We start from the raw sequence: 19,935 nt of genomic DNA on the forward strand, positions 1-19,935 counted from the left end.
GTGTGTGTATAGGTCAGTGTGTGTGTGTCAGTGTGTGTGTGTAGGTCAGTGTGTGTGTAGGTCAGTGTGTGTTTCAGTGTGTCAGTGTATGTGTGTGTGTGTGTTTCAGGTAAGTCAGTCAGTTGTGCTTACCCTATAGCGCTGCCGTCTTTGTCTTAGCAGCACAAATGTATACTTCTCCTCCCGGCTACACATCCAAGCTAAAAGTTTTCTTCTCTTTTCGGCTGTGTTTCTCATTGCCGCTCGCAACCTTCTCTCATACAGTGCGGTATGAATTTTGCCTATTACGAACCAAAAGGCTAGCAGAGAAAAGACGAGCTGCTGAATGACCTCCATTGTTGTTGTTGTTGTTTGGCTGACGCTGAGTGACGCTGCATCACGTTTCTCGTCGCACTAGTGTGACATCATGAGAGGCATTTTTTCTAAAACCTGTATGGCCCCGGCGGTCCGATTTGCAGTGGAAACGCTCACCAGAATAGACCGGACCATTCAAACCCGTTCCATTCTAAACGACCCGAACCGATCCGCTCAGTGGAAACGAGGCATTAGGGGCCCTGTTCTTGGGATAGGGGCCCTGTTCAGAGGATCTCGCAGAGATGGGACCCGGACCAGCACCTGTCAGACATTTATTATATCCTATTTATTCTATCCTATTCATAGGTCATTAATGTCCCAGATGAGAATATCCCCTGAAGCATTGAGTGTGCATTCTTTTCTCTATAAAATTACATAACATTTTAAATTTGATGCTATTAATTTATTGTATTTTATTCCCTATAATGGTTGTGGTGTGTGTGTGTGGCAAAAAGACTGCTTACACAGGGCGTCATTTAACCTAAATCAACAAAAAAACAAAAACAAACAATCATAAACACGGGTCCCACCTCTGGGACCCGCACCTACAATGAGAACGGAGCACCTACTTATCTTTATTTTCCACATTGTTCAAATATACTCTAAGGCCTCCTGCACACGACCATATGGCTTTTTCAGTGTTTTGCGGTCCGTTTTTCACGGATCCGTTGTTCCGTTTTTTTTTTTCGTTCCGCTTGTTCCGTTTTTTTCGATGGTTCCGCAAAAAACGGAACAGAAACGGAAGACAAACGGATGCATTTTCGTATGTGTTCCGTTTTTTGGCAGACCCATTGACTTGAATGGAGCCACGGAACGTGATTTGCGGGCAATAATAGGACATGTTCTATCTTTAACTGGAACGGAAAAACGGAAATACAGAAACGGAATGCATACGGAGTACATTCATTTTTTTTTGCGGAACCATTGAAATGAATGATTCCGTATACGGAACGCAAAAAACGGCCAGTAAACGGGGGGAAAAAACGGTCGTGTGCAGGAGGCCTTAAGCTAATGATTAAAAGACCCCGTCACTGCTGTTGCTTTGTTTTGCTAGCACATCTATCAGCTTGCGATGTGGATGGTGCACACAACCTATCTATCTTTATGACGCTGTCAGAGCCTGCGGTGTACTTGTATTCCTGTGTAAGAAGCTTGCAGCTAGTGACAGATTAAAACTCTTAGACACTGCCCCCCATGATGAACGTGACGTCACATGGCCAATTTATCGCAAAGGCAATTTACCCTGAATACTACAGTCCAATATAGTATATCTTCCATGTACTTTATCATTTAGCTATAATTTCCTGCCTACATTCAGTGCGCCCTGCGCTGATGAATGGCAGGAAAAGTCTAAGGCATATCGTTACACCATAGACTTTTTCCAGGGTGCGGGTGCCCTCAGAGAGGGCTCCGAATGCCCGCTCTGGCACCCATGCCATAGGTTCATCCCCACTGGCATAGGCTAAGCTCTGAGAAGGCCGCGGTCATACTGCACCATACTATGCCACTGATGGCTTCTTAAACCGCTGATCGGCGGGGTCCCAGGCGTCATACCCCCAGCGATCAGATACTGATGACCTATACTGAGGCTAGGCCATCAATATTAAAAAAGTCTCAGAAATACTATTTAGCCCATATATAAATCTAAGCCCCATCTGACAAATATATTTCATCATTCATGGAAAACTGTGTAAATCTACAAACTTCTAGATTAATTGTAGTTACCTTGCACTTGTCTTTCAGTCTTTTCACTTCACCCTCCAAATTAGCAATCGTCATATGTAAAGCCCCCATCGTTTTATTTTTATCGTAACATTTAGCCTAGAGAGATGAAGAAAGAACACAGATAAGTCTTCACTATACACTGCACCCATGGTTAGCCTGCATGGACGCTGTACCAGAAACCAAAATATAAGATAGATTACATTGTTACTTATGGTTTACAACCTCTTTGATATAGAGCATCCACAAGTTGTCTCATTACTGCATAATTGGCTATACGGGGATTTGTCACCACAATTGTAGACCATTATCTGCATTACTACATGAATGGTATTACAGATAAGAAATCCAGATCACTAGTTTTTATTCTCTACGACTGCCCGTTACCCTGCTGTCAGCACCCAAAGCGGCACTGAAATACACAGTCCAGGCTTTTCTGCCATGCTAACACAATGAAGGGGACTCCTGTGTGTATACAGCAGTCCAACAATGTATTTCAGTGCAGCTTTGAATGCTGACAGTGAAGCAATCGGGGCAATATTAAAATAAAAAATAGTCATCTGGACTCCAAGATCATGGTTACAGTATAATGTCCATGGGTCACTAGAACCCCTGAACTTATCACAAGAGAGTAATCTCCAGTGTTTGTAGAAAATACAAACAAAGAAAGCCACATGGATACTTTTTTAAACAAGTAGAAACCAAAAACAACAGGAATAATCCTGGACAAACAGGTTGGAGACAGTGGCAGATATAGAACCACTGGGCCAAGTGACCGGTTTGACTTATGGCCAAATCCTAAGGGCGTTATTCTGGCGTTCCCCTGTTTTTCACCCTTTAACCCCTATAGACGGATGCTCACGGTTGCAAGGGATGTGGTCAATGGGGGCCCAAGGTGCATCAAAGTTATACGCCATCTTCACTCAACATGGGCCCCCCAGGCAATGCTTTTCTCAAGCACTGCCTGGAGAGCTTGTGGAGGATGAAGACAACAAATATTTTGGGAAAAATTATGGAGGCCTGATCTAAAGATTGCATTGGGCCCGTAGGAGCCTAGTTACTAAGTTATTACTAAGTTAGGGTGGGTTCGCACTTGCGTTAAGGTATTCCATTATAGGTTCCGTTATAACGAAATATAACAGAATTTGTAAGACGGAATGAAAAACGGAAGCCTTTAAGAGGCATTCCGTTTTGATCGGTCATAATAGAAGTCTATGGTCAGTCTGGTTACCGCTCAGTCTGGTTACCGTTATGTGGTATGGAAAACAAATCAATGGGACTGTTTTTTAACGGTTGTTTAGACAGTAGTCCTCAAGTCTAATGGCCATTAAAAACAGGTATAAAAGGTCTTTCATGGGTTAAAAAAAACACAAAAAACCTCATCCACTTTAATGCATGGGGACACTTACTCCTCACTGTATGTATCAGGAAAGGACCAGCTGAGATAGACTAACGAGAAGAGGAACTTAACCAAAACAAAGAAACTCAAGGAGGAGGATCTGGAAAGCTCCTGTCAGAGCTTCTCAACTGTCTGGTTGTGACAGTACCCCTCCCTCTACGAGTGGACTCCGGACACTCAGGGCCCACCTTCTCAGGATGGGACCTATGGAAAGCCCTGATGAGACGAGTGGCCTTAATGTCCGTCACTGGGACCCACATCCTCTCCTCAGGACCATAACCCTCCCAATGAACGAGGTACTGGAGGGAACCGCGGACAAGACGAGAATCCACAATCCTAGAGACCTGAAATTCAAGATTTCCATCAACCATAATCGGAGGAGGAGGCAAAGGCGAGGGTACAATAGGTTGAACATAAGGTTTCAATAAGGACTTATGAAAAACATTATGGATCTTCCAAGTCTGAGGAAGATCAAGACGGTAGGCAACAGGATTGATGACAGACAGGATCTTGTAAGGCCCAATAAACCTAGGACCCAACTTCCAGGAGGGAACCTTCAATTTGATATTCTTGGTAGACAACCACACCAGATCACCAACATTCAGGTCCGGACCAGGCACACGTCTCTTATCTGCCACACGCTTATATCTCTCACTCATGCTCTTTAGATTATCCTGAATCTTTTGCCAAATAGATGACAAAGACGAGGAGAATCTGTCCTCATCAGGTAAACCAGAAGACCCCTCTCCCGAGAAAGTCCCAAACTGTGGATGAAACCCATATGCACCAAAAAATGGTGACTTATCAGAGGACTCCTGACGACGGTTATTTAAAGCAAACTCAGCAAGGGACAAAAAAGAACACCAATCCTCCTGATTCTCCGCCACAAAACAGCGCAGATATGTCTCCAGATTCTGATTGACGCGCTCTGTCTGGCTATTCGACTGCGGGTGGAAAGCAGAAGAGAATGACAACCGAACCCCCAAGCGAGAACAGAAAGCCTTCCAGAATCTGGAAACAAACTGCGTGCCCCTATCAGAGACTATGTCTGAAGGAATACCATGCAATTTGACAATGTGGTCAATAAATGCCTGCGCCAGCGTCTTAGCATTGGGCAAACCAGGAAAAGGGATGAAATGCACCATTTTGCTAAAACGGTCCACCACCACCAGAATCACAGTCTTCCCCGAGGAAAGAGGCAAGTCCGTTATGAAGTCCATGGACAGATGTGTCCAAGGACGGGAAGGAATGGGTAAGGGAAGGAGAGGACCTGATGGCCGTGAATGAGGGACTTTGGCACGAGCGCAAGTCTCGCAAGCTGCCACAAAACCCTCAACCGACTTACGAAGCGATGAGGGGTGCAGTGTGGAGGTGCTGGTGCTCCGAGCGATGAGATCCAGTGTGGCTCTTGCCCCCGGGTGCTCAGCAAGGACCGTATCGTGGTGTTCCTTAAAAATCTTGTGTCTCAAAGCGAGAGGCACAAACAACCTCCCAGGAGGACAAAGATCAGGAGCCTCTGACTGGGCTGCCTGCACCTCTGCCTCCAATTCAGGAAAAAGAGCAGAGACCACCACACCTTCAGCCAAAATGGGACCCGGGTCTTCAAAATTCCCACCTCCCGGAAAACAACGTGACAGAGCATCTGCCTTCACATTCTTAACCCCAGGGCGGAACGTGACAACAAAATTAAACCTTGAAAAGAACAAAGACCATTTGGCCTGTCTCGGGTTCAGACGCTTGGCTGACTCCAAGTAGGCCAGATTTTTATGGTAAGTAAACACGGTAATAGGGTGTCTGGCTCCCTCTAGCCAATGGCGCCATTCCTCAAAAGCCAACTTGATGGCCAAAAATTCCCTATCTCCCACATCATAATTTCTCTCTGCGGAGGAGAGTTTCTTCGAGAAAAAGGCACATGGTTGCCATTTGGCAGGAGAGGAACCCTGAGACAAGACCGCACCCACCCCCACCTCAGAAGCATCAACCTCAACTATGAAGGGTAACGAAATATCAGGTTGTACCAGGATGGGAGCGGAAGCAAAACTCTCCTTGATATTAGAAAAGGCCTTACGCGCCTCTACCGACCAGGAAGAAAAATCTACCCCCTTTCTGGTCATATCAGTGAGTGGTTTAACAACAGAGGAATAATTCAAAATAAATTTCCTGTAATAATTGGCAAAGCCCAAAAAACGCATCAGCGCCTTCTGATTCTCAGGAAGCTCCCACTCAAGCACAGCGCGGACCTTCTCGGGGTCCATGCGAAAACCAGAAGCGGAGAGAAGAAACCCCAGAAATTGAATTTCTGGAACCGCAAACACACATTTTTCCAGTTTCGCGTATAATTTATTCTCCCGCAGGATGAGCAAGACCTGACGTAAATGTTCCTTATGAGTCTTGAAATCAGGAGAAAAAATCAAAATGTCATCCAAATACACTAATACAAATTTTCCCATTAAATGATAAAAAATGCTGTTCACGAAATGCTGAAAAACGGCTGGGGCATTCATCAAACCAAAAGGCATAACCAAATTCTCAAAATGGCCCTCAGGGGTATTGAAAGCAGTCTTCCATTCGTCTCCTTTTCTGACCCTGACCAGGTTGTATGCCCCTCTTAGGTCTAATTTGGAAAAGACTTTAGCCCCAACAACCTGGTTAAACAGGTCCGGGATCAGAGGAAGCGGATAAGGGTCACGAATAGTGATACTGTTCAGCTCCCTGAAATCCCGACAAGGTCTTAAAGAACCATCTTTTTTCTTAACAAAGAAAAAACCAGCGGCAACAGGTGACTTCGAGGGTCGTATGTGTCCTTTTCTCAGACTCTCAGAGATATAAGCACGCATAGCGACCCTCTCAGGTTGGGAAAGATTGTATAAACGAGATTTAGGCAGCTTGGCGCCTGGGATGAGATTAATAGGGCAATCGTACTCCCTGTGCGGGGGCAAATCCTGAACTCCACTCTCAGAGAAGACATCCGAAAATTCAGAGAGGAAAGGTGGTACAATCTTAGTAGAAACCTCAGAAACAGATGTCATGAGGCAATTCTCTCTGCAAAAGTCACTCCAACCATTTATTTGCCTCGCTTGCCAATCAATGGTGGGGTTATGTTTAGTGAGCCAGGGTAGCCCCAACACTAGAGGAGTAGGCAAACCGCTAAGGACGAAACATGACACATCCTCAACATGAGCATCACTCACAATTAAACGGATATTGTGAACTATGCCCTTTAATGATTTCTGAGAAAGTGGAGCGGAATCAATAGCAAAAACAGGAATATCCTTTCCCAAAGTGCATACCTGGAAACCATGAGTTATTGCAAATTGATTATCAACGAGATTGACAGCTGCTCCACTATCCACAAAAATCTCACAAAAAATGCTTTTGCTCTCTAGCGCCACCCTAGCAGGCAGGACAAAACGGGAACTACAAGCAAACGGAAAACCTTAAATTTCCGCCTCAACCCTGCCAATAGTAACAGACGGAACATTTTTAAAAGATTTTTTCCTTTTTGTTTCTTTATTACTCCCAGAAAACTGCCTGAATCTCCTAGAGGGACAAACATTTGCCAAATGATTTATACCTCCACAACAAAAACAAACCCTCTCATGCGGGCTGAATCTTCTATTGTCAGAGGCAATCAACCCCAGCTGCATGGGCTCCTGCTCAGAAGGGGCTGACAGCGACTGAGACCCCTGCGCACAGAAAGAGACCGCTGCACTGTCCCGGGACTGAGTATGACAGGAAGGAGAGATCTCTCCTCTCTCTCTAAGACGCCTGTCAATACAAACGGCCTGAGACATAGCAGAATCCAAGGAGGTAGGTCTCTCATGAAAGGCAAATGCATCTTTCAATCCCTCTGAAAGACCATGGCAAAATTGACTTCGGAGTGCAGCATCATTCCAACCAGTATCAGCTGCCCATCTCCGAAATTCTGAGCAGTATATCTCTGCGGATTGTTTACCCTGGCATAACAGACATAGTCTAGACTCAGCCAGAGCAATACGATCCGGATCATCATATATCTGACCCAGGGCTAAAAAGAATTCATCCACTGAACGGAGGGGCCGTGCCCCCTCCGGCAGCGAAAAGGCCCAGGATTGAGCGTTACCCCTGAGCAGCGATATAATGATCCCCACCCTCCGTTCTTCATCACCAGAGGAATGGGGAAGAAGGCGAAAATGGAGTTTGCAAGCCTCTCTAAAACGCACAAAATACTCACTACCCCCGGAGAACGTATCCGGGAGCGAGATCTTAGGCTCAGAACAAACTCCATGAACGCAAGCTGAACCGGTAACTTGAAACTGAGAAAAAGTCTTACGGAGATCAGCTACCTCCAATGAAAGACCCTGGAAGCGCTCAGCCAAAAGTGAAACCGGATCTATGCTTGAGACGGTTTTGGCGGCTTATAATGTCACGGATGGTGTACAGGAAACAAGACAATGCAATACAATAATGACTCACTGGATCCACAACTAAGGAACAAAAGGGAGACCCCTACGTGAGACCTGCCACTCTCCCTAATTGCTCAGCCTATGCGAACACCCCAAAGGTGGATGGGCGCATATCCACGTACCTCGGCTATCTAATACCTGAAGACCCTACAATAGTGAGAGGACACGACCACCGGCTCCCTACACTAGACACGGAGGGAGTCAGGGTCACCTGAAAATCACAAATAAAGGAACAGCACTTATCTTGCAGAGGACTGGGAAATAGAAACAGCCAGCACACACACTCCAGGAAGTTGTATAAGCCGCAACCTAATGCATCATGGGGAGGAACTTAAAGGGAAGCAATCAGTCCAACTGCATGACAGCTGAGATAGACTAACGAGATGAGGAACTTAACCAAAACAAAGAAACTCAAGGAGGAGGATCTGGAAAGCTCCTGTCAGAGCTTCTCAACTGTCTGGTTGTGACAGTCTCACTTTATAAGGGGAACAGAGCATGTATCACTCTATAAGGAGCACAGAGCATGCATCACTATATGGGGTCACAGAGCATGTATCTATAAGGTGGCACAGAGCATGTATCACTATATAAGGAGGGGCAGATCACAGGAGCACAAAGCATGTGGCACAGTATGGGGGCATAGAGCATGTGGCACAGTATGTGGGCACAGGACATGTGGCATAGTGTGGGGGCACAGAGCATGTGGCATTATCTATAGGGACACTGTGTTTGGGATGCATAGTACGTAACATGATTGTATTCAGGAGCACAGTGTATGCGGTTATTACATTCAGGGCACAGCATGTATCACTGAAAAAAGTTTGTGTCAGTTAATGTGTTAGTAAAGTGAGAAGCTGAAGACATCTGGGCGGCAAATTCTGCAGACGAGTTGTGGCCTGGAGAAGCCAACTATGGTTGTCTGAACCTAATGGAAAAAAAGGGAAAGAAGAACTCTGGAGGAGATGTCACCTGTAAATCACTAAATGTAAATGTTTATTCTGCTACTGACGGTGTCTGTAGTCACTTTTATCATCTACAACAGGGATCAGCAACCTCTGCTAATCTAAATGTTTTGAAACCTCAACTCCCAGAATCCTCCTTTTACTTCTATGAGAGTTACAAGAAAAGCTGTATAAGTGTCTATGCTGGGAGTTGTAGTTTCATGACTTCTAGAGAGTCGAAGGTAGCTGATCCCTGATCTACAGCATGATGATGGGTGGTAGCATTCTCTTTTGTGAAACAGCAACTCCCAGAATACCTTCAGGCCTCTTGCCTCTTTTTTTTCCCGTCTATGTTCCGTTTTTTGCGTTCCGTATACGGACCATATACGGAACCATTCATTTCAATGGATCCACAAAATAAACGGAAGGTACTCCATATTTTTGTAAGACAAGTTATAATTTTTAATACACCATTTTAAGTACATGTAATGATTGATTAAAGCCAGCCGTTTAGCTAAAACCCCCTTTGTTTACGTCAGTAAAAACATGTATGGGTGGTCACTAAGGGGTTAATTGTGAATAGATATTAAAGGCAAAGTCTGCTGGTGTGTTGTCATCAGTGTCTTCATTATGTTTACTGCAGGACCCAGAACGACGTAATTCGGTCCATACAGCAAAAGGAGTTCTTCAGTCACCCATCAATTTTCCAGAAAAAAAAACAAATTTTTAAATAAAATATTTCACCACGACGTAATTCAGTCCATACAGCAAAAGGAGGTCTTCAGTCACCCATCAATTTTCCAGAAAAAACATGTTCGAAATAAAAAATTTCACCAATGAAAGGATAATGGAATTTGGTTCATACAGAAGAAAGTCTACAATCACCCATTAATTTTTCCCAAAAATTCTTTTGAGATACAGCGTGAACAAGAAGAACATGCATTATTAAACAATTTGGCCCAGAAGTGGTTTCCTAGCGAGTCAGGTAGCCAGAAGAAACCGGTCTCTTTTGTCAAGGTTTGGGTGAGGCAGCTGGATGATCTAATCTGATGCCAGGCATTCATTGGTGGGTGGAAATCCTGGCTGATCCACGCCTGATTCATCTTGACAAAGGTCTGTCTCTCCACATTTTGGGTGGACAGACGAGTTCTCCTTGGGGTAACTATGGCCCCTGCCGCACTAAACACCCACTCTGATGCCACACTACTGGCCGGGCAGGACAGCTTTTCCAGGTCAAACTTGGCCAGTTTGACTGCCCAATAGTTCAGCGGATCTTCAATGACAGCTGGCAGAGTGCACAAGTATGCCACCACCTGGTGGTTCAGGTTCTGCTCTATGTCTAGCTACTGGCGAGTAGTTTCTTTACCTGCAGTTGAAGAAAGCTGCTCATCAGCGACTCTAGACTCAGGCTGCTGGTGCTGCTGTCACTTGCGATGAAGTCGAAGATCGAGTCAACCAATCAAGAACTGCTGGGTTGCTGGTCAAGACACGACTGCTAGCTGACACTGGGAGCTCAGGCCTCTCGAAGTGGCCCCTACTACTACTCCCCCTTAATATGCTGCGACCTGTGCCTGCGCCAGAAACATTTACGCCTCTGCCAACCCCCTGTGCAGGGCCTGGCACTTCTCTGTCAGACATACTATTAGATGAAATAAATAAATAAAAAGGAAATTAAAACACCCCAAAAAACAGCAAATATAGTTTTCTTTTGCCACTAATACATGGCAAAAAGGCCTTTTGAATACATAACTGCACCACTAAATGGCAATTAGGCCCTAATTTTTTTCCACTTTGTCACTACACAAGCCTTTTCAATATATAAGTGCAACACTGAATGGCGAATATATTTTTCTTTTTCCACTTATAAACGCCACTAAAGGCTTTTCGACAGATAACCGCAGGGGTGAATGGCGAATATATTTTTATTTTCCCACTTATATATGCCACTAAAGGCTTTTCAACAGATAACCAGCGGTGAACGGCGAATATATTTTTCTTTTTTCACTTATATACGCCACTAAAGGCTTTTCAACAGATAACTGCAGCGGTGAATGGCGAACATATTTTTCTTTTGCCACTAATACACAGCAAAAAGGGTATTACAACATATAACTGCACCGCACAAGGGCAATTAAGACATACTGTTGAAATATTTCCTTGTAATAAAACCTGTTAATGGCTGTATCAAACAGCACTTGCACCCCAATAACATGAACAGTTTGCTGGAATCACAGAGCTGTATAATGGCTATTTGGATCCCCAGTCAGTGCAGCAAGGTGTAAGAGGATTGTTTCTATTACCCAGGCTGTAACTTTCCCTACTGAACCCTGTTCTACATACCGTATTTTTCACCCTATAAGACGCACCTAGGTTTTTGAGGAGGTAAATAAGAAAAAAATATTTTGAACCAAAAGGTGTGCTTTTGGTGGGTTTTGAACTAATTGTGGTCTGTGGATGGCACTGTTATGGGGGATCTGTGGATGGCGCACTGTTATGGGGGATCTGTGGGTGACACTTATGGGGGATCTGTGGGTGACACTTATGGGGGATCTGTGGGTGACACTTATGGGGGATCTGTGGGTGACACTTATGGGGGATCTGTGGGTGACACTTATGGGGGATCTGTGGGTGACACTTATGGGGGATCTGTGGGTGACACTTATGGGGGATCTGTGGGTGGCTCTTGTTGGGGTCTCTGGATGGCACTGTTATGAGGATCTGTGTATGACAGTTATGGGGGGATCTGTGGATGACACATATATAGCATCTTATGCTATGTATCATCCACAGATCCCCTCCATAAGTGTCCCTGTAGTGAATGACCCTCAATACACGCTGGGGGGCCGGCATCTGCTTTTAGAATGACAGCGGGGCCCGTGCAGTGACTGTATTCTACTACACGGGCCCCGCTCACTGTATAATCCTATGTCTAATAGTTAATTGTAATTGTATGTAATCACATAAGGAGCGCTGTGTATTACCGGTACTTACAACTACAAGCGCTCGCCGCTAGGTAGGTAGCAGAGAGGAGGGAGGAGGCAGGCCGGGAGGACGGACGCTGGCAGTGTGAGTCATACGTCATGCGCCGCCCACTTTATGAATGAAGCAGGCGGCGTGGGCGCATGACGTATGACTCACACTGCCAGCGTCCGTCCTCCCGGCCTGCCTCCTCCCTCCTCTCTGCTACCTACCGAGCAGGCGAGCGCTTGTAGTTGTAAGTACCGGTAATACACAGCGCTCCTTATGTGATTACATACAATTAACTATTAGACATAGGATTATACAGTGAGCGGGGCCCGTGTAGTAGAATACAGCCACTGCACGGGCCCCGCTGTCATTATAAAAGCAGATGCCGGCCCCCAGTCCCACCTCCCTCACAGCTGATACACCTGCCGCACGGCATTGCGGCGGGTGTATCATTGAAAACTCAGCAAAATCAGCAGCATTCGCCGTATAAGACGCACTGCTATTTTCCCCCCACTTTTGGGGGGGGGGAAAGTGCGTCTTATACGGCGAAAAATACGGTAAATGCTGTGGAATGATTCTTCCCTATCCTTTCCCTGCACCTTTAATAATCTTTCCCTGCACTTGTAAATCGCTTTTTTAACACAATGAGGCTTTTCCTAGTACTGTCCCTAGCGCCTGCTGACGTCTCTCCCCTGCACTAAGTATGCTGGAAAATGGCAGAATCTAAGAAATGCAATCTAGCTGTACAGGTGAACCAGGGAAGAACATGGCTGAAAAAGACATTAAGCAAGGCTAAAAAAAGACCTATTCCTTCACAGTTATGATTGTGCAATGAAGCACAGCCATTATGCACATTTATTTTATTTTTTTACTCAGGTACGCTTTTTTATTATAAAAAAATCTACCTTTCTCCCATAAACAGCACAACACTTGTCCATAGGATTTGACTGAAATTACCACAGTTACTTGAAGGAAACTAAGCAAGTCTTAGCACAAGGGGAACTCTCACTCTCACCATGAAATGTCCATTACTGCAAGTGATTATATACCCTTGGAGGTGCTATAAATGAACTGAACACTTGCTGCAATGCTCTTCCACACATTACAGCCGATCACTGGGAGTCCCAACACCAAGACACTCCATGATGCACTCACTTAACAAAAAAGGGATTGGCAAGAGTAGACAACACAATTACAATCTTGTTTTAGATATTGATATTTGTTAACCTGCCCCATGGAAAGTTACCATATTTTCTGTTTCCAGCCTCTGCATCTTTGTTGTAGATCTCAGTAGCTCATCCTGGAGGGTCTGGATCCTCTCAGCCTGGGCCTGGGTTTTCATTTTGCAGAGAGGATACTTTTTCTTGCAGTTGTGTATTCTCCTTTGTCAGGTTCTTCGCTATTTTCTGCAAGGAACATTGCAAAGTTGTTTCAATGTTCTAGTGGACAGCATATTTTTTTAATGCAAAATGATGATCTGGATTATTATTTGGTAAAACAGTGCTTGGGATATGCTGCATATACCCGGTCTGTTGAGGATTCAACTAAAGGTCAACAGGGTCCATCCATACAGCATTGCCGCATGCATGGACATAGACTGCCTGTGGGATCATCTGCTATAACCTAAGACACTGCCAACTTGCCCATTGGGCCCACATAGACACAGGTAAGAAGTGAAACCATATCTGAAGCTATCCATGGACCCACATTTGATTTTACACACAATCTTACTAACAAGTCTAGAGCTCCTCATAGACATCAACAGTGATAGAAATATTAAGGATGAGAGAATTGATTCTACCGTTTGGAATTTGCTCTGAATTTCCCAAAAAGTTCAGATTCTAACAAACTTTTTGTGATGCATTTCAGGCAAATGATGGAGAAGGATGTATTCAATTTAGCTTTCCTAAGCCTATCCGATGCCAGCAGATTTAAGATGTGCTAATTTTCATATATTTTCCCCAGAAACCCAGTAGATCATTGAATGGCATGCATTCCCGGTAGGGCTATGGGCAATGAGAGCTTATCTCTCCATATTCTCCTCAGGACGGCGATGCAGTTGAATGACTTGGTGGGGCACTGGAGCAATGTCTCATTCCCCTGTTGTTCCCTCTGATAGGCTTCATGCCTAGGGTCTGTAGCCCATCAAAAGCTGACACAGGGAAAAATATTGAAATTAACTTTTCTGACAAAAAGGATGCCAGCAGATGTTATACATGCATACATTTTCCCCAGAAACCTAGAGGAACGCTGCCTAGCCTTCAATTGTCATCCCGTATGTTAACTGGTCTCCATAGTAGAAATAGTACTGACCCAGAGGTTCCCCAAGGTTTTAAAATCTGATTCTATATGCTCTGATGAGCTTTTGTTCTGAAAGAGCTACTTGCAGGTATGAGGTTGACTTACCTATTCACCTAGTTATGCTATGTAAGTTTGTTTAAAAGGCTAATCAATGACTGAAAGGCTATGCTATAGTTGTGAAACACTCAACTTTTTTAATCTTTTTGAAAAGAAAGCTGAATTGCAGATGTTTTGCATTGCTTAAAATGAGTTATAAAAATTCGGGTTAAAAGCCAATTTTTTAGAAAAATTGTGAATTAATTTCAAATAGAAGAATGAATTTGCTCATCTCTAGTACTTATATTTATACATATCTCCATGTGATTCATAGATTCATTTTCTCCTATTTCTTTCCATGACATGTTTGGTCAAACTGTTTATTCTGTGGTTTTTCATAATAAGATTTTCACCTAGCTGTAGGCTCAAAGTGCTTTTTCATAATCAGATAGTCTATCTGTGTCTGTGCTTGTATCTGCCCAAAATGCTTCTCTGGAAAAGAAACGTGCAACAACGCATCTTACAAAAAGGAAAGGAAAACTGATTGTCTCATACCAGATATGCAGCTCTTTCTGGGTAACTACCCTTTAACAGAGCTGAGCAAAAAAAAAATTGTTGAGTATGCATGAAGAGTGTTAGGGGCATAGCTATAGGGGTTTCAACGGTCTCAATTGAGACCGGGTCCTTAAAGAGGACCTTTCAATAGTTTAAAAACTAACTATATCAGTGGGCTGAGCGGCGCCCAGGGGTCCCCCTGCACTTACTAGTATGTCTGGGCGCCGCTCCGTTCGCCCGGTATAGGCTCCAGTGTGTGCAACTCCCTCTTTTGTATGTGGCGGAGTTTTTGTATTAGGGTTTGTCCCTTGCTGCAGCGCTGGCCAATCGTAGCACACAGCTCATAGCCTGGGAGTCTTTTTCATAATTTCTGGGAATCAGACCCAAAACAAATTTAAAAAAATGCGTTATAGAGCAGGAGGAGCTGAGGAGATTGATATCTCGTTTTGTGGAAAAAGATTAAGTAAAAACTTGCATTTCATTCATTTAAATTCCTGTTCACGCTAGGTATTGAAGTCAAGGAGGCGGTCCTAACAGTGATTGACCGCTATCTCTGTATACACAGTCATAGGGAGAAGGCTGTCAATCACTGATAGGACTGTCTCCTCGACTTCACAGCCCAGAATGAGCAGGAATATAAAATGAATAAAAAATGTTTTTTATATTTTTTTTAAGTTTTTACTGAATATTTTCCAACAAAAATACAGTGTATATATCAGTCTGCATAGCTCCACTGCTTTATAACATGCTGCCTGTAGCTTACATTGCATTTTCATGGTGACCAAGTTTGCCTTTAATCAATATACTATATTAATAACAAATTACACATTGATAATGCAATTCATTCCATTTACAACAGAAATATTTTACCTGTAGATCAACCTTCTCTTTATCTGTCCTCATCTCCATCTAATAAAATTGGAGAAAAATGTAACAGGGCATAAATCCATATTATTATAGCCAAATCAAATCTTATGACTATGCAGAAGAACCTGCTCACTCTCCACAACTCAACAAATGAAGAGAAATGTATTAAATGTTTCTGATTATGAGTTTGGTACTGGTTTACTTCTATAGGGCTGACATACACAATACACTTGTCAGCCCCATAGCAATGAATGGAGCGGTGAACAGACATGTGCACTACTGCTCTATTCAGAGAGGGACTCCGGGGAGGTTCAACGTGTGGATAGGTAATAAATAATTTTCATTAGATAACCCCTTTATGGAGTAATAAGCCTCCTTTAGTTTCAGTACTTCCAATCTGGTAGCAAGTCAGTCCAACAAAAGGCTAAGGCCTCTTTCACACAGGCGTCATGGATTTGGGCTGGATAAGATGCGGGAGCATCGCGGGGAAAATGCGCGATTTTTCAGCGCGAGTGCAAAACATTTTAATGCGTTTTGCACGCGCGTGAGAAAAATCGGCATGTTTGGGTACCCAACCCGAACTTCTTCACAGAAGTTCGGGTTTGGGTTAGGTGTTGTGTAGATTGTATTATTTTCCCTTATAACATGGTTATAAGGGAAAATAATAGCATTTTTAATACAGAATGCTTAGTAAAATAGGGCTGGAGGGGTTAAAAAAAAGAAAATAATAATTTAACTCACCTTAATCCACTTGTTCGTGCAGCCCGGCTTCTCTTCTTTCTTCAGGACCTGGGTAAAGGACCTTTGATGACATCACTGCGCTCATCACATGGTCCATCACATGATCCATCACCATGGTAATGGATCATGTGATGAGCAGTGACGTCACCACAGGTCCTTTTCCTCCTGCACAACAAAGAAGAAGAAAGAGAGAAGCCGGGCTGCGCGAACAAGTGGATTAAGGTGAGTTAATTTTTTTATTTTTATTTTTTTTAACCCCTTCAGCCCTATTTTACTAACATTCTGTATTAAGAATGCTATTATTTCCCTTAAATAATAATGATCGGGTCCCCATCCCGATCAGCTCCTAGCAACCATGCGTGAAAAATCGCACCTCATCCACACTTGCTTGCGGATGCTTGCGATTTTCACGCAGCCCCATTCACTTCTATGGGGCCTGCGTTGCGTGAAAAACGCACAAAATAGAGCATGCTGCGATTTTCACGCAACGCACAAGTGATGCGTGAAATCACCGCTCTTGTGCAGAGCCCCTTAGAAATGAATGGGTCCAGAATCAGTGCGGGTGCAATGCGTTCACCCCAAGCATTGCACCCGCGCGGAAAACTCCGCCCGTGTGAAAGAGTCTTAAGGGTCATATAGGCCCACCAGAATTGAAGAGAATCCTCTGGTGGGCCCAGGCTCTGTCCCAATACTGGGCCCAAAATGTCCAGGAAAAGACAACTGTATTTGGAGCTGATTTGCAGCCAAACACTTGTCACTAGTGTCTATTTCTTATGGTTTAGGTTCACACTCATTTACATCACTGTGATGGGTGCTGCAGTAAAGCGTTTCTGCTGCTCTTTCATTCAAATGATTGGTTGGGGCCCTGGGGGTTAGACCCCCATTGATCATATAGGCTATCCTAAGGATAGTCCATCAATGTAAGATGCCAGAAAAAAACCTTTAATGGAAATTAAAGGAAAGGTATCATCAGAAAATGACCTATTGTTTTAATCATGTTTTTATGTTTAACAGATTTTAAAATAATTTTTGATGATGTGTATTTTCCATGTCAAATATCAATATTTAAACAAAACCATAAAATCCTGCAGTTTTTGCACTGGCTACTAATAATAATAGGCCCCACTTCTTGGTCTATACAGTTCACTTTAGTATAGATACCTGCTTATCTATACACAGAGGTGATATAATTACAGGCAGGATTAGAATGACAGATAAGACAGGATCCACCATTCACAACAGGTGATTGTCAGAGCTTATCTATTCTTTATTTGTATAATGACCTCTGCACAGGTCACAGAACATGCCTAGAAAACTTTCCAGTAGAAGTCAATTAGGTCTCCTTCCTGTCCATTGTGTCTATGGCCCATGGGGCTTCTGTAAAGCAAATTTCTTAATACTTTCTAAATGCCCCCCCATTTGTGCCCCCAGTAAAAATAATGCCCCCATTAGTGCCCGCCAGGAAGAATAATGCCCCCATTAGTGCCCCCAGTTAGAATAATGCCCCCATTTAGTGCCCCCAGTTTGCTTCTGTAAAAAAAAATAAAAAACTGCAAAAAAAAAGCACTCACCTTCTCAATTTGCTCACGCTGCGGTGAACGACCCCTGCTGACTGGAAGCTCAGGACAGGACCTGCGCTCGAGCGTGATGACGTTTCGCAGGTCCTGTCCTGCACATCCAGTCAGCACTGCGAGCAAATGGAGGAGTTGAGTGCTTTTTTTTTTATTATCAAGGGGGTGGGGGGTTAAAGGCTGCACTTATGAGTGCTCTGCAATGGAAACGCTCATTAGTAGCAGTCGGCACAGGAAATTACCGGCAGCGGCAGTGGCAACCCTGTGTCTGTATGATGTGCCATTCCTGTATTATTCCTGCTAGAAGTTATGAATTGCTAGCAGCTGTAGTGAGGGTACAGAAGGGTTGTAACCAGTTGGGGGTGTGTCCCTACATAGTCTAAAAATGGCAGCACCGACTGGATAGAGTGAGTCTGTGCAGGTACACCCCCACTGGTTACCACTCCTCTGTACCCTTACTGCAGGCTAATAGCAATTCATTCATAACTTTCTAGCAGGAATAATACAGGAATGGCACAACATAGAGCCTTAAGAATAGATGTTCCAGAATTGTTATTACATGGAAAATGCATGTAGCTATCAAAGCAGACATGTCAGGAGAGGTGACAGGTACTCTTTAAAGCATCATTTTATATAAATCACCATGCAAATATTTTTTCCAGACTCTTCTATGAAGTCTTAATTTCTAATTCTTGGAAAAGAACAGACAAAATCAGACCTCAGATGTTACCATCACGATATCATCGTCTTCTGGGATATTGTAACTGAACTGAAAAGGAATGCTGGTTCCTCTTGCTTCTCCCTTGTCGTCCACATAGCAGAACCTGGTAGTAGTCTCATCACCCTTGGGCAGAAAGAATGCTGGAAAGAAGATAAGTCAGGTATCTTATTCCCGTCTTATTTCTTGGGCTATGTCCAATGAAAGGCTTTTTGTTCCACTATGTGAGGTTCTAATTTTTAAACCCCCCTAAAAGAACACTCCAGTTAAAAAAATCAAGACATCACCTGGTATTTATAGGTGTTCCTTAGGGTAGGTTCACATATATGACATGGACTCCCGGTAGTCTGTTTCGGCAGAGGAACAGACTCAGACTATCAGAGTTTCACCATATCCTGCATCGCTGGATGTTGATGCATGCTGCTGGATTCTCATTGACTACAGGGAGGGCAGAATTATTAGGCAAGTTGTATTTTTGAGGATTAATTTTATTATTGAACAACAACCATGTTCTCAATGAACCCAAAAAACTCATTAATATCAAAGCTTAATATTTTTGGAAGTAGTTTTTAGTTTGTTTTTAGTTTTAGCTATTTTAGGGGGATATCTGTGTGTGCAGGTGACTATTACTGTGCATAATTATTATGCAACTTAACAAAAAACAAATATATACCCATTTCAATTATTTATTTTTACCAGTGAAACCAATATACATTTCTGACATTCAAAAACAAATACAAAAACAAATCAGTGACCAATATAGCCACCTTTCTTTGCAAGGACACTCAAAAGCCTGCCATCCATGGATTCTGTCAGTGTTTTGATCTGTTCACCATCAACATTGCGTGCAGCAGCAACCACAACCTCCCAGACACTGTTCAGAGAGGTGTACTGTTTTCCCTCCTTGTAAATCTCACATTTGATGATGGACCACAGGTTCTCAATGGGGTTCAGATCAGGTGAACAAGGAGGCCATGTCATTAGATTTTTCTTCTTTATACCCTTTCTTGCCAGGCACGCTGTGGAGTACTTGGACGCGTGTGATGGAGCATTGTCCTGCATGAATAACTATGTTTTTCTTGAAGGATGCAGACTTCTTCCTGTACCACTGCTTGAAGAAGGTGTCTTCCAGAAACTGGCAGTAGGACTGGGATGTGAGCTTGTCTCCATCCTCAACCCGAAAAGGCCCACAAGCTCATCTTTGATGATACAGCCCAAACCAGTACTCCACCTCCACCTTGCTGGCGTCTGAGTCGACTGGAGCTCTCTGCCCTTTACCCAATCCAGCCACGGGCCATCCATCTGGCCCATCAAGACT

The 19,935-nt window shown here is 43.7% G+C and overlaps 1 protein-coding gene across 4 annotated transcripts in view; it reads right to left on the minus strand.

Moving 5' to 3' along the window:
* Positions 1-19,935, minus strand: part of LOC121004296 (epidermal growth factor receptor substrate 15-like) — a 137,897-nt gene that overhangs the window by 49,340 nt on the left and 68,622 nt on the right. For all 4 annotated transcript variants that reach the window (XM_040436461.1, XM_040436462.1, XM_040436464.1 and 1 more), the window contains exons 4-7: positions 18,618-18,760; positions 15,591-15,629; positions 13,075-13,234; positions 2,080-2,175 (exon numbers count right to left, since the gene is read on the minus strand). In XM_040436461.1, the coding sequence (XP_040292395.1) occupies positions 2,080-2,175; positions 13,075-13,170 (192 nt within the window). In that variant the 5' untranslated portion in view covers positions 13,171-13,234; positions 15,591-15,629; positions 18,618-18,760. The remainder of the gene's footprint in view (positions 1-2,079; positions 2,176-13,074; positions 13,235-15,590; positions 15,630-18,617; positions 18,761-19,935) is intronic.

The sequence above is a fragment of the Bufo bufo genome, chromosome 6 (assembly GCF_905171765.1).
Source record: "Bufo bufo chromosome 6, aBufBuf1.1, whole genome shotgun sequence".
Taxonomy (NCBI): domain Eukaryota; kingdom Metazoa; phylum Chordata; class Amphibia; order Anura; family Bufonidae; genus Bufo; species Bufo bufo.